This window comes from Molossus molossus, unplaced genomic scaffold (assembly GCF_014108415.1).
Source record: "Molossus molossus isolate mMolMol1 unplaced genomic scaffold, mMolMol1.p scaffold_m16_p_5, whole genome shotgun sequence".
Taxonomy (NCBI): Eukaryota; Metazoa; Chordata; class Mammalia; order Chiroptera; family Molossidae; genus Molossus; species Molossus molossus.
The window spans coordinates 62250582-62264151 of record NW_023425388.1 but is presented as its reverse complement, the minus strand read 5'-3'; the positions used below and the strand labels follow the sequence as shown (position 1 = coordinate 62264151).

The window sequence follows — 13570 nt, the reverse complement described above, 5'->3', positions numbered from 1 at the left end:
GCTTTTCTCTAGGACTTGTGTAGCAAGTAGAAGTGCATTATTGGGTAGGCAGAAGTGAGCATCCTTAGTCTAATGAAGAAGAAACTCCTGTGGTTTGATCTTTCCATGTTCTATTTAATACCTCTCAAGACAGGCCACCTCTCAAACCCTAGTAAGTGTGAGTCCTTTTTGATCCTGGGCCTAATAACTTATGCCTTCTTCCTCTTGACTCTATGTACAGACTTCTGGTTTTTCACCCAAGGCAGTGTTAGTAGCCAGATCTACAAGTCTGTTATGGAATCTTGAGTTGCTACGGTTGTTTTTCTCTCTCACAGTAAATAGAGTGAATGGATGATCTTTCTGTTCTGTTTTACTGAAGTGGCCATGGGTGGTATTGGGGTTGTTGGTAGATATTGTCATAGATTCTTCCAGCCGAATTATGGTTAACTCCTTCCTTCTTTCCTCCTTGTCTTTCTTCCTTCATTCCTGCAATTATTTGCTGAGTTTTTGCACTAATGCCAATGTGTAATAGAATGTCACTGGAGGATGTAATTCTGAAGGAATTAAAGCACCCTTTATAGGAGATTTCTGAGCAGGAACTGAGTATCTGTCTTCATAAATTATTTCACCTAGTCTTCCTATGACCCTCTAGGCTGAAGTTCATAGTTTTACTTTTGCCTCCTTCCTATATCAAAAGATTTACTCTAATTAGGATCAGAGAGAAGATGGAAGAAAGATATGAAAAAGATACCCTCCAGTCTCATTTCTTCTGCAGATTGAAGAGTCTGCTTAATTCTGTTGGCCCTGCTCTGTGAATTCTTGGCCACCATAGGAGTCTGGATGGAGGTTAAAACCTTGTAACCGTTTCATTACAGTATTATTCATAACCTTGAGTAATTAGAAACCATCTTAATTTTCCATGTTGGGTGATTTATTAAACAAATCATGGTGTATCTATATAGTGAAGTATTATACAATCATCATAAATCTCCTTGTCAAAGATCATTAGTTGGCATGAGAAGGGCTTGTGTACAATACATAAAAATCTGTATTTCCAGAATGACCACAGTTTTTATCACATGCATAGAATAAAGACTAGAAAAAATGTACAAAGAAGTTAAGAATGTTATGGGTGATTTAATTTTTCTTTGCATTTTTTTAGTTGTATACATTTTCTTCAATGACATTTTTGATTGAAAATCAGAAACAATTCCAATAAGTGTTATTTTACAAAAATAAAACTTTTCATTCATATTTAGAAGAGCAATGTGATTTTTAAAAAAGTGACAAACATGTGCTGGGGGAACCTTTGATGCATCCAGAACCTCAGCTATTAGTATGTGTTAGTACATATTGTGCCGAAACTTTCAAACATCTCTTTGCCTGGAGACCAGAGGGCAGCGGGCTGTTGGCTGGTCTGGAGAGCTAGAGAGGACGTAGGAGAAGCATTGACATTTGTAGCAAGTGTCGTCTGCTCTTCAGAGATTGTCAAGAGTTCTCTTCCCTTGCTGTATGTCCACGCAAATGTTATAATTGCTGGGCTTTCAAAATATCCATCTTTAGATATTTTGTAATAATAATAATATAAAAGTCAAATTAACAAGGAATGTGGCCAGATAATCAACATCATCTCTTCATTAGACAGCTCAGTTAAATGCCCATTTCCATTTGTTTCTCACCTTGGGAATCATTCCTCCACACTCTTTCCTGCTCAAATAGGTTCTCTCTCTCTCTCTCTCTCTCTCTCGCACGGACACATGTTCTTCAGCCCACCCACTCTAGAACCAACACTAACTCAGTCTTCTAAAGACGATGCTGGCCTCAAGCGCGGAAGAGCTTCGTTCTCTATTTCAGTCGCCAAACTGTCATGGTGTTTATTTAAGAAATAAAAGCTGGTAGCTGGTGCCAGAGAAAAACAATCTCTTCAAGATGAGGGAGGGAGTGGTTCACCCTGTGGAATCAGTGCTCCTTCCAACATCTCCAGGGGTCAGTCCGCTGGACAGCGCAGTGGCTGCCAGAGCTGTGCCACAGTCAGTGAGCAGGAGACGTGAAATTACCTCTTTTCTTAACCACTCATCCACAAGCCTAAGATTTCTGTAAACCTCCTTGTTTCTCCTCCCTCGCCCCCTGCTTCCTGCCTTTCCAGCTGCCCCTGACTCCGGCCATCTCCCTGTGCAAACGGGATAGGGTCTGTGGGCTGGCCCCCTGGAACTCGCTGGCTTCGCTGTGACAGGCTACCTTATGTAGGGCACTGAAAGGCTGTCTTAACTCTGCCCCTGCTAAGGCTCTGGAAATTCTCAAATTAGGCCCATTCTTTTGGATGTAGACATTTTGGCCACAACCATATGTGTTCTCTGAGAGAAATAACACGAAGGCATCTCAGTGTGCATATCGGCATGGACCAAGTGATCTCTGCCAGGAGAGCAGAACTCTGCACAAATGGGCCACAGGTGGTGCCTTTGATCAAGAAGAGGGGTCTGGAAATGCCTGAGACATGAGATTCTTTCCGGGGAGCAGGTGGGTGGATAGGGAAAGTACAGGGCTAGCATGTTAGACTCTAGATAAGCAGAGGGTAAAGAGGAACCAAAATGGAGAACAGGAGGAAAGACATGTGGTTGCTGCTACCAAGCCCCTCCCCCACCCCCACTCGGTAATCTTACCTCGTTTGTGAAAGTACTGCTTGTCGTGGTTTGAAGGGAGAGATCATTCCGACTGGGTCTCATTGGCTGCCTGATAATTAGTAAGTTATTACTAGAAGGGACTCTGATTTGGATTCTTTGCAGAGCACTCTGGGCATGTTCTCCGGGATAAGTCGGATGGACACATGCACAGAAGGAGACCTCCAGGGCATTCGGATAGTAGGAAAAGCACAGCCTAAGAAATGGGATATTGACCCTTACTCATGGTTTAGTGACAGTGATGTTTTTATTTCTGTCCACTTTATGCCTCCAAGTCTGCAATTTAAGTTTGCTGCCTACAGGGGCGGTTGTGTGCATGTGGTCTCGTGGAATTTGAAGCGGCTTTCTACTCCAGCTTTCCAGGACGCCGGGTGACGGTGTCATCGCTGTGACTGCAGCGTTTCAGTCTAGGGAGGCATTTCTGTTACTGCCTTCTTTATATCAGCTTGGAAGGGAAACCGTAGCAGGTTAGAGCTAGAAGATACTTTCCAAATTTATTGTGTTTTTTGTTTTTGTTTTTTCCAGAGGTGAACAAGAAGTAACTTTATTCTCTAAAAACATTTTAATTGATTTCAAGACCTTTGTCTAGGAGGACATATTAACTTATTTTGAGATCCAGTTTCCTTTTGAACTATATTGATGGATTTTCATAGTTCCTCTATATGTGGTCTTTTATTTTCATTTTTATCTTAATTTATCTTTATTGTTGAAAGTATTACAAATGTTCCCTTTTTTTCTTGCCCCCATTGACACCCTTCTCCCCACTCCCGCCTCCCCCACCTTCACCTCATGTTGTCTGCGTCCATAGGCTATGCACGTGTGCACGTCAGTTCTTTGGTTTATTTCTTCCTGCCCCCTCCCCCACCTGTGAGGTTTGTCTGACAAACCTTAGAAGAGATTTCAGAGATAAGCTAGAGAAACCACACACACACACACACACACACACACACACACACACACTTCATTTTATACATGACGTAATTGAAGTAGTTTTTCTCTGGTCACAGATCTAGCCAGACAAGGGCAGAATCAAGAATTATCCTCAGTAAATGTTAATTCTATTCGAGAACTCCTTTTCTGCTGGGCTTTTGTTTGCTTGTTTGTTTTGTTTTGTCATATTTACAGAAGGGAAAATAGAGAAAGAAGTCACAGACCCTTTGTTTCTTTTTTCTTTTTTATTTATTTTTATTTTTTTAAACTCATCTTTATTGTTGAATGTATTATAGATGTTTCTCCCCTTTTTCCCCTTTGACCCCCCCTCCTCCCCATTACCGCCCCCTCCTGCCTTCCCCACTCTATTGTCGTCGGTGTCCATTGGTTATGCTTAGATGCATAGAAGTTCTTTGGTTTATTTCATCCCACCCTCCCTCCCCCTTTCCCTTTGAGGTTCATCAGTCTAACAACCAATTTGTACTTCTTCACTCCTTCATCTTTTTCACCCATCCCCTCAGCCCCCACCCATCTGGCTAGCAACAAAAAGTTCTCTGTATGTATGAGTCTGTTTCTGTTCTGCTTGCTCATTTTGTTTGTGAATTCAGTTGTTGATAGATTTATATTAATTGCCATTTTATTGTTCTGCCTCAGCCTCCTTCCCTATCTCTGAGTCAGATTCTCTTCCATCACTAGCAATTTTGACACTTTATTCTCTTGAAGGTAGACCTTCCCTTCCTGCCCAACCTGCTGAGCACTGGGCTGAGCGGCATCTGTCTTGCACTAGTTTGTCTCTTAGCTGGTTTCCCTCGGCAGTAGGTTTTAACTCTGCTGTAGACAAGCGTTTCTTTAGAATATAGTAGAATATAGGAGCAGAAATCTGAGAAGTCGGTTTCAATTCATTAATCAAAGAATATTTGGAAGAAGGACACATTTTTCTAATGATACTGACTTGCCGTCAGTGGGTATCCTTAGCTATCTCTAGTCTTTTTGTTTAGAACTCTGACATTTCTTGGGGGTTGGGGACGCAGTTTTTGTCTTTGTCTCTACAATTTAGCTGCATGACTACCTGGGGAGAGAGTGTCAGGAGTCATGGTGGATTTCCTCAGAAAGAAATGATGCTTTCTTTCCTGGATCTACGCCAGAGGTGTTCACGTTTTTATTAATGGGGGAGGCAGGGAGGAAGAACCTCCTAGCAATGAAGCCATTAATATAGCTTAAAGATGGTACTGAGAACAAAATTATCTTAAAATAAAATCCTCAGGACACCTGTAAGCCTCTTTCCTGCCTCTCTCCTTCCTGGATAGTAAGTGCCAGGTGTACCCTAACCAGTGTGTCCCAGTGCCTGCCCTCCACTGAGATGCCAGGTTTCTTTCTCTTCTCGCAAATGACCTGCTCCATGTCTGCACTGGTCATGCCTCCTCACACTCCCTCCCCACCTTCTCTCTCTCTCTCTCTCTCTCTCTCTCTCTTTCTTCCTTAGAAATGTCGGAACTTTCCAGCCTCTGGGCTCTCCTTAGACATCCCCGGACAAGGCAGCAAAGACAGAAGAGAGAGGCCCAGGTCAACCTAGCATAATAAAGAACCAAATCCATGGTTGATCTTTTACAAATCCAAACTGAAAGAGTTCTTCAAACTTTCCCACTGCCTGCTAGTGGGAGCTGGAGAGGGCATAAAAAATATGTTTTAAACCAAATAATTCTGGTACTTACTATATGCCAGACACTGTTTCTAAGTGATAAATAGACATCTTACTTATTTGTGTGTCTATACACATAGACATACACACAATATATATCGACTAAGTAATCTTTACAGCTTTGTGCGGGTAAGCACTATTATTATCCCCATTTTACTGATAAGGAAAACCATGGTACAGAGAGGATAGGTCACTTACCAAAGTTATATAGCTAATACATATTAGAACTGGGGTTTGAAAAACTTTTAACCACTATGCAATATTGCCTCTCTATACAATAATTTTTCAGAGAATTCATTAGCTCTTACCCAAGGACTTCAGCACAATTAGAAAATGGTTTTGCTCTTTAGGTAAAATGACAGCCAGGAATATGAAGTAGTGTTAAGCTATAGTGACCAATATCCTGAACTTCCTGATTTCATACTGATTTGAAATAAGTACATTCATACTTGTAGGAATATGTATTCCAGCTTATGTAGTCTGAAAAATTTGTTTTGTGTTTTTATAACAAACAGCTTATTTGTAAAGAAAATACAATGAACTAATTACAACTAAATTGCCAAGGGACACTGAATAATAATAATTTCACTATAGCTATCATCACAATGCTACAGGCTTAGTAATAAGGCTATATGTTTATTTAAAGTATTAGTAATAAGTAACAATTCAGTCCTCCTAATCTTTGAAGTAAGCAGGACGGTTCTTATTCTCCCATTTTTTAAATTAGGAAACTGAGGCTCGGAGAGGTTCTCACCTGTCTAAGAAGGACACGCTTTATACCCCCTTATTCTCTATCTTTGATTTATCTTCAGGGCTTATTAAGCTTGTTGACTCAACCTCTTCTCTCTAATGTCTAAAGAACAGAAAATAACTTGTCCAAATCTGAAGACTATTTTTGTCTCTCTTTATTATTTCTTTTCTCACCTTTTATTACAAAGGTCATACCATGATTTACTATTCTAAGCCAAATAGGTGACATAGTATTCTCAAGGTGGATATTTATTCTTTGTTTTTAAATTGATTTTAGAGAGAAAGAGAGATATCAGTGTGAGAGAGAAACATCAGTCAGTTGCCTCCTGCATGTACCCCAACCAGGGATCAAACCCACAACCTAGGAACGTGCCCTGACCAGGAATCAAACCCATAACCTTTTTGGTGTGTGGAACAATGCTCTATGTACCAACTGAGCCACCCGGCCTGGGCTTTTTACATGTTTTTAACTTACAGACTGTTAGAACCAGAAAGTAACTAACAACTTTATTTTACGTATCCCCCAACCTATTTTATACATGAAGCCATGCCGAGCAAAGGGTATAGTCATTTACTCAAAGGCACCACAAGTTATGGGAAAGACAGGAGCCAAAATCCACATCTTCTGACTTGTCTATCAGTTTTCTCCTTCTGTTGGTTTTATTTCTGGTGGAGCCCTGAGCTTATCTTTCCTGCTAACCAGCTAGAGATTCCTTGTTTCTGAGCAAACATCAGACTCATCTTTCCTTCCATCATTGTGAAAGTGCTCAGTGCGAGTAGTTAGACGTGGAGCACTATGGCAGGCCACTGAGGACCTGTTTTCAGGGTGAGGAAGAGCTAGCAATAAGTGAGTTTCCAGTAATTCAGTTCAACTCTTCATCATTTCCAGTGCTTATTCTGTTCAAAACACTATACCTAGCTATATTATTTTTTTAAATTTATCTTTATTGTTGAAAGTATTACAGATGTCTTTCCGCCCCCATTCATTGACACCCCCTTCCTGCCCCCACCACACCAGCCCCCACCTTCACAGCACTGCTGTCTGTGTCCATTGTTTCTGCCTATATGCATATAAGTTCTTCGGTTTATCTCTTCCCACTCCCCCACTCCCCTTACCTCTGAGGTTTGTCAATCTAAAGTTGTCTGACTAGTAATATCATTCTGACTGCATTTCATCATCTCAAATATCATGGGGGAAATGTACTTACTTATGATAAGCTACATCTTTAGCATTCAAATTTCTAACCAACCTAGCAATCCTGCAAAGAAAAAAATGATTTAACATAGCATGTATTTCCTTAATTAACCTTCATTTGGTTCTTATGCGTATCACATTCTTTTTTATGTATTTGCAAAATGGTGATACATTTCTAGGCATTGACATCTAGCTGCCGGGAGGAGGTGTACAGAGCCCTCCTTTTCTCCTTTCTGAAAGATGAACTAGTATTTGTTCATCACAGTCTCCTGTTCTTCCCCGTCTCAAAGATGAGTGTTCTCCTTTTTCTAAGACCCCAGTTTTTCTGAACCACAAGGAAGCTAAGCCAGGGGCGCGTCCCATCCTTAGGGGCAGCACTAATGGAGTGCACTTAGCAAAGATGGGGATGAATATCAATGTAGAAACACACACTGACTCCTAGGTGTGCTGACAAGGACAGTCTGATATTGCACTGACTGGTTGGAGGTACGTGGCGTGACCCCAGTCTGACACTTGCCCTGGCCTCTCCTGTCTGCCCTGAGTGGAGTCTCTGCTCTCTCCCCACAGCTGTGGACATGGATGGAAGACCTTCAGAAGGAGATGCTGGAGGATGTCTGTGCGGACTCGGTGGACGCGGTCCAGGAACTGATCAAGCAGTTCCAGCAGCAGCAGACCGCCACTCTGGACGCCACGCTCAACGTCATCAAGGAAGGCGAAGACCTTATCCAGCAGCTCAGGTCAGCGCCTCCCTCCCTGGGGGAGCCCAGCGAGGCCAGGTCAGCATGGGCAGTGCTTTCCAGTGTGAAATGCCTCGGACTAGATGCGAGATAAGTCATGTCCTGGTCTTGGCTCAGCCACAGCCAGCTTTGTGGTCTTGTGTGATCTTCCGTTTCTCCGTCTGTCACATATAAAAATGCCTGCAGCACATTCAACTTGAGTTTGAAATGAAAAAGTAAACGGAAAAGCGCTAGTGTTCCAAAGCACTATTTGTCATTCAGTGAGGTTATTCAGCAATCGATAAGTAACCTAATTATAACAGAAATTAGCAGCATTCAACAGAAAAACAAGTAACAGCTTCATTAAGAATTATGGCCTTTTTCGCCATGGGGAGAAAGAGCCATTAGGAATGTCGTGTTCTTTGGAACCTGATCTCAGGCTGAACTCTGAACTCCAGGGCTCCGGTTGGCAAAATGTGACCAAACGTGGTTGGCTTTGGCCCACGAGAACGTGGAGTGTGATGTTACCCCGCTCTGCTTTTCATTACCCACTTATGTATGACCTTCCCTCCATTCCTTGCTGCCCAGAAAATAAAAATTCTTCTGCAGCAACATAAACAAGCATAACTAACAAGGAAAATCTTGTCTAATACCTCCTATTCATTTAGAACTGTCCGCACCATTGCCTCCTTTCTGTTCGTATTAATACCTAGTTTCCTGTTCCTGTCAAGGGCACCGGCTCCTCAGATAAATGCCGCGGGGCCTGGAGCAAGCCCTCAGCCGCCAGCCCTGTGCCCAGGTGCTGTCTAAATAGGGTTTGATGGTACTGATGATGCCTGCCCGCAGGGACTTGTTTCTAGCCCAGAACCACTGAGTGTTGGGACCTCTGCCAGCTCTGGACAGAAATAATCTCATCAACAAGTCCCAGGCCAGTCCTGGGGCCGGAGGGAATTACTTCAGTTTAGAGGGCGCCCCCGTATCAGTTGTCTAATTAAATAAACAATGAGAGCCTACCTTTTAACGTCCCTGGCATGTTTTTCGGTTGGAAATTAATTATTTCTACTCCAGACATGCACATGAGATGTTCTGCATCTTCCGGTTACACACCAACAAGACAGCCTCTTTCCCCAGTCCCTCGATCCATCTTCATGAATATTAACACGTGATGGTTTGGTCTGGAAACTCCACTGTTATTTATTTATTTTTTGGGTGGGGGGGAATTCCAAATAGTGGGCAGTCACTTCACCTCTCTGGGTGTCAGCTGCCTTGTCGGCATGACTGAGGGGCTCACTCGAGGCGCCCGTCAACTCGGGAACTGTGTGACAGCTAGTGTGTCCTCTCTGATACTTTTCACAAGCGTGGCTGGCTTCACTCTCTGTGGGGCTGGTCTGTGGAGATGCCTCTCGCTCTTACAAGCTGCCAGCCTGCACAGGGCCTAAGGGTGGCAGGCTACTCGGAGATGATGAAGGCAGTGCTGTGGCCGATGCCACTTCCACAAGTTTAAGTTCCGTGGATTCAGAGAGGACCATAGACATGTGACCGAGACCCACTGGTGACCATTTGTGCCCCGCCCCCCGCCCCAGCCTGACTCCAGCCTGACTCCTCCCTGATATCTAGACCAGTCAAAGAGCAAAGGAAGTAAGTGGTGCCCGGTAGACTTGGCAGGCTGCCTCACACACAGCGGGCATGTATCTTCGCTAGGTCTTTGCTTCTCTGGGTCTGGCCCTCATCCTGAAGTCTCAGGTGGCTTCCCATCCTCTCCGTGACTCCTAGTGAGTGTGACACTGACGTCAGTGCCATGCAGAATGGTTAGAAATTAGTCTCTTCCTTCTGGAAGATGTGTGATGGAGAAAGACTGAGAGAAGCTGTCAGAACAGTCACGTCCTCCCAACACCAAGCCCTCCACAAATGCATGATGCATAGTACTGAGTACATCTCTCACGGGCTTCATGACTGGGGTATCCATGCAGTGATGGGGCTTTGTGCCTAAACAGGCCAGGGCGAAGAGGCAGGAATAGAAGCTCTCCGAGTGCTAGGAGGAGAGGCTCTTACAGACTGGTCGTATGCTCCCTTCAGAAGCAGACAGTGTGAGCTCAGATACCATTGCTCCTGAGACAAACACTGGCTACAGGGACTGAGTTTCAGAAAGCTTGCTGACGAGAGGGTTCAAAACTAACGGTTTCCCCCTTGTCCTCCGACTTTTTAAATTATGTAAGAAAGTAAGACATCAAAGGACATTAGCTGTGCCCATTTCTTTCAAGTTTTAGGGCTCTACTTTACTCAAGGCCCTGTAGGATGTTCACTTCTTAACCTCCACTTTTCCCATTATAATGATCTCTTTGGAGGTCTCTCCACCCCCTCACTTCTCTGAGCAGGTCAATATGTTTGTCTCTGGGTTCCCTTCTATGTGTCATCTCCCCCGATACTTGTGTATGGACTCCTCCTGCTCAGAAACCGTAGCCCTCCTATCTTCCTGGGTGGATTCGTCCTGTTGTTCTAACACCCGAATCGGAACTCATGCTCCTTGAGATCTTTTTGCTGCCCAGCCTCTTGTGCCCTCCCCTCCCCCCTCCCCCAGGAGCACGTCTCGCGTGTGTGCTTTCAGAATCAACATCGTGCACACAGCACGTTCCCGGTCACAGAGCACATTCACACACGCTCTTACTGCACAGCCAACTGCGACGTGAGCAGGGCAGGGCTTAAGTCCACTTCACAGGAGGCGACTGGGGCTTGGGGAGTCCTTTTCCAAGGCCACCAGGGACTTGACCCAGGCTGCAGCCTCAGGGCCCATGCTTTTCTAACCACAGTTGGAAGCCTGTGTGATAACACCGGCCTGCAACCTTGGCAGAGCATTGTGAAGGGGGGATAATGTTGGCAGCCATGATCTTACTTCAACAGTCCTGTGGAGTAAAGCTAGGAAGAGTTTTTTATTCTGTGTCTTTAATGTCTCTACTCTTATGCATTGTGTTTCATGTGTTTACTCTTATGCATGTGTATGTGTGTGCATTAAAACTGTACATATTAGACTACATATGTGCATGGAACCATTCCATTTCTCTAATATGTTATGCTTTGTAGAGCCCTTTCCAGGTATTTCATTTGATCCTTTTCACAATTCTGTCTGAGGAGTAGGAGAGCAGGTAGTCTTGGGGCTGTGAACCCCAAAGAGGATGCATGTATCTTTGGTTCATCTACTGAGCAGATAGGGCCTGGCTCACAGTTGGAGTTTGATAAATGTCCCTCAGTTGAGTGACTCAACTGATCCGCATCCCCCTTGTTCAGAAGAGGAAGGCCCCCTGCTCTCTCTGTCACTTTTAACATGGCAAGGCCCCTCCCTTCTTTCTCCCCCTCTGCCACAGGGACTCGGCTGTGTCCAACAACAAGACACCCCACAGCAGCTCCATCAGCCACATCGAGTCGGTCCTGCAGCAGCTGGACGACGCCCAGGTGCAGATGGAAGAGCTGTTCCACGAGCGGAAGATCAAGCTGGACATCTTCCTGCAGCTGCGCATCTTTGAGCAGTACACCATCGAGGTAGAGAGGCGGAGGAGAGTGGGGGCGGGCGGTCGTGGGGAGTGCTGGGGAGGCCTGCAGGATGGCCCGCGGCCTGGCCACGGGCGTGCAGCCGAAGGGGATGAGAAGGGATGATGCCTCAAGGATACATTGATAGAAATCAACACATTCACATTCCACCTTGTTGCAGTCCTCCATCCCCTCAGCTCCTGCCAAGAAGCGTTCCTCTGTGTTACTGCGTGTCTGGGGATGACTTCATTGAGAAGGTTTTTGTTGGCGTGCTTTGAACGCTTGGTACTTTGGTTCCTGTGTGTGGAGCTTGCGGTAGAGTCCTTGAATTCTCGTCGTCATGAGTGGGTAGGTGTTAGAATTAGGAGGTGTGCTCAGCTGATGACTGTAGATCAGGGATCCGCTGACAGCACGCAGCAGCCAGGAAGCCCGCGGCCCCAGGAAGGAAGGCCCGCAGGTGTCCTCAGTTTGTTTTCTGCTGATGAAGAAAGTCCGTGTTCATTCAGGCCTTTTGGTGGTCATCTCCTATCCTCCTCAGTTCATTCTGAAAGGGTCAGAATTGGCTGTTCTGGTGTAGTAATGTCCCCTCTGGGATACCCATTAATAATGTCTGCCCCGAAGAAATAATATCTACCTTTTATGGCTTTGAAACAGTAACCAAAGCCAGGGCAGTAGGGTTTCTGGGGTGTGAACAGTGTCAGACACCTGGGTGCTTTGTCTTCTCAGGGGTGGCTCTGGGTTAAATTAAAAGCACTCTCTTCTCTTCGCTCCCAGAGAGACCCCGTTCTCCATCTGCCCTTTATAAAACTTTGTTTTGCATTTTAACCATCTTTGCTGCGTTGGGGCTTCCGGGTGTCTGGGACTGATCTTCCCATTGGCATTTAAACTGTTCTTTTAAATGCCTGTAGACACTTCCTTGGAACTGGTTCAGAAGGAAAATGTCTCTTTGTAACGTTGACGTCTCCGCTGTCCCAGTCCCACGCAGGACAGAAACGTGCCCTGGCGGCAGCTGCCCTTTCGGTTCGGCCCTGAGACCAAATGTGTTTCTATTTGGAACAGAAGCTGTGAGTGCAGCGGTCCCCAAGCAGTCCTTCCTGCCCCTTTCGCTCCTTCGGTCTCTGCCCCTGCCTCCCTGGGAGCCACTGCGTCTGCTTCGGGATTTCATGTCTCAGGGTTCCTTCTGGACACTGTGTGGGACACGGGAAAAGATGCAAGTATTTACATCTAGATCGCGACCGTCCTTCCGACTACTTCATAACTTTAGGTGCATTGATTTATACTTTTTATCTTTAGTTTATTTTGAATCTACACTCAGAAGGATTTCGGGTGTCACAGTATTAAGCACGTATTGAGACAACAGTTTACATGCGGTAGGGAATTAGAGATGTTGGCATGCAGCCAAGAGTGAACAGGGCGGACTTCATACAGGCAGGGTGACAAAGGTGAGTTCTCGGTCTTTGGTAATTGGGAATCCAACTCGCAGAAATAAACAGAGGTTGCATTTGATTGCAGTTCTTCCTCAGCTCTGTTTTGCCCGTGGAGCATGAACACATCCAGGGGAAATCATGTTAGTAGGTGTGGTGATTTTGTTGCGGTCTTTACTCTCCCGTCGTTCCGGATCCACATAAAAAAAAAAATGCATAAGGGGAAGGAAACAATCTTAAGAGTCGGATGTTTAAATGTTATTTCATTAGATGGCTGTGGTTTTGAGGTCAGGGTCACTGGTTTATTTTCAGATGCATCATTTAGCCTCGCTTGGCCGTGGACTGCACCCTGATATCAGCTGGGGGGCATCACGAGGGTGTGTTTGCCTGTAGTGATTCTGGAAAAATCCATTTTCACTCTGAAAAAGAACCCAAAGTATATGCAAAACAATATGCTAAAAAAAAAAAAAAGCAGCTAGCTGCACATCAAACAGATCTCTTTAAATGTTGCAGTAGGTGAATTTGATATTTAAATTGTGGATTTGCATTCTTCAGCCTCCATCTGTACAAAATCCCCCCTCCCACCTTGAATCCTGGATGAGCTTGAGTAGTGATTATGCATACAGTAGAGGGACGTGGGGCACTAGATGAGGGGCAAATGCAATGAGTGAGCTACC

General features: G+C 44.8%; 1 protein-coding gene across 3 annotated transcripts in view; it reads left to right on the top strand.

Annotated features, from left to right (window-relative positions):
* The window catches only part of KALRN (kalirin RhoGEF kinase), a 593373-nt gene that overhangs the window by 280151 nt on the left and 299652 nt on the right, over positions 1–13570 (top strand). For all 3 annotated transcript variants that reach the window (XM_036242841.1, XM_036242843.1, XM_036242842.1), the window contains exons 12-13: positions 7799–8007; positions 11307–11481. In XM_036242841.1, coding sequence (XP_036098734.1) covers positions 7799–8007; positions 11307–11481 — 384 coding nt within the window. The remainder of the gene's footprint in view (positions 1–7798; positions 8008–11306; positions 11482–13570) is intronic.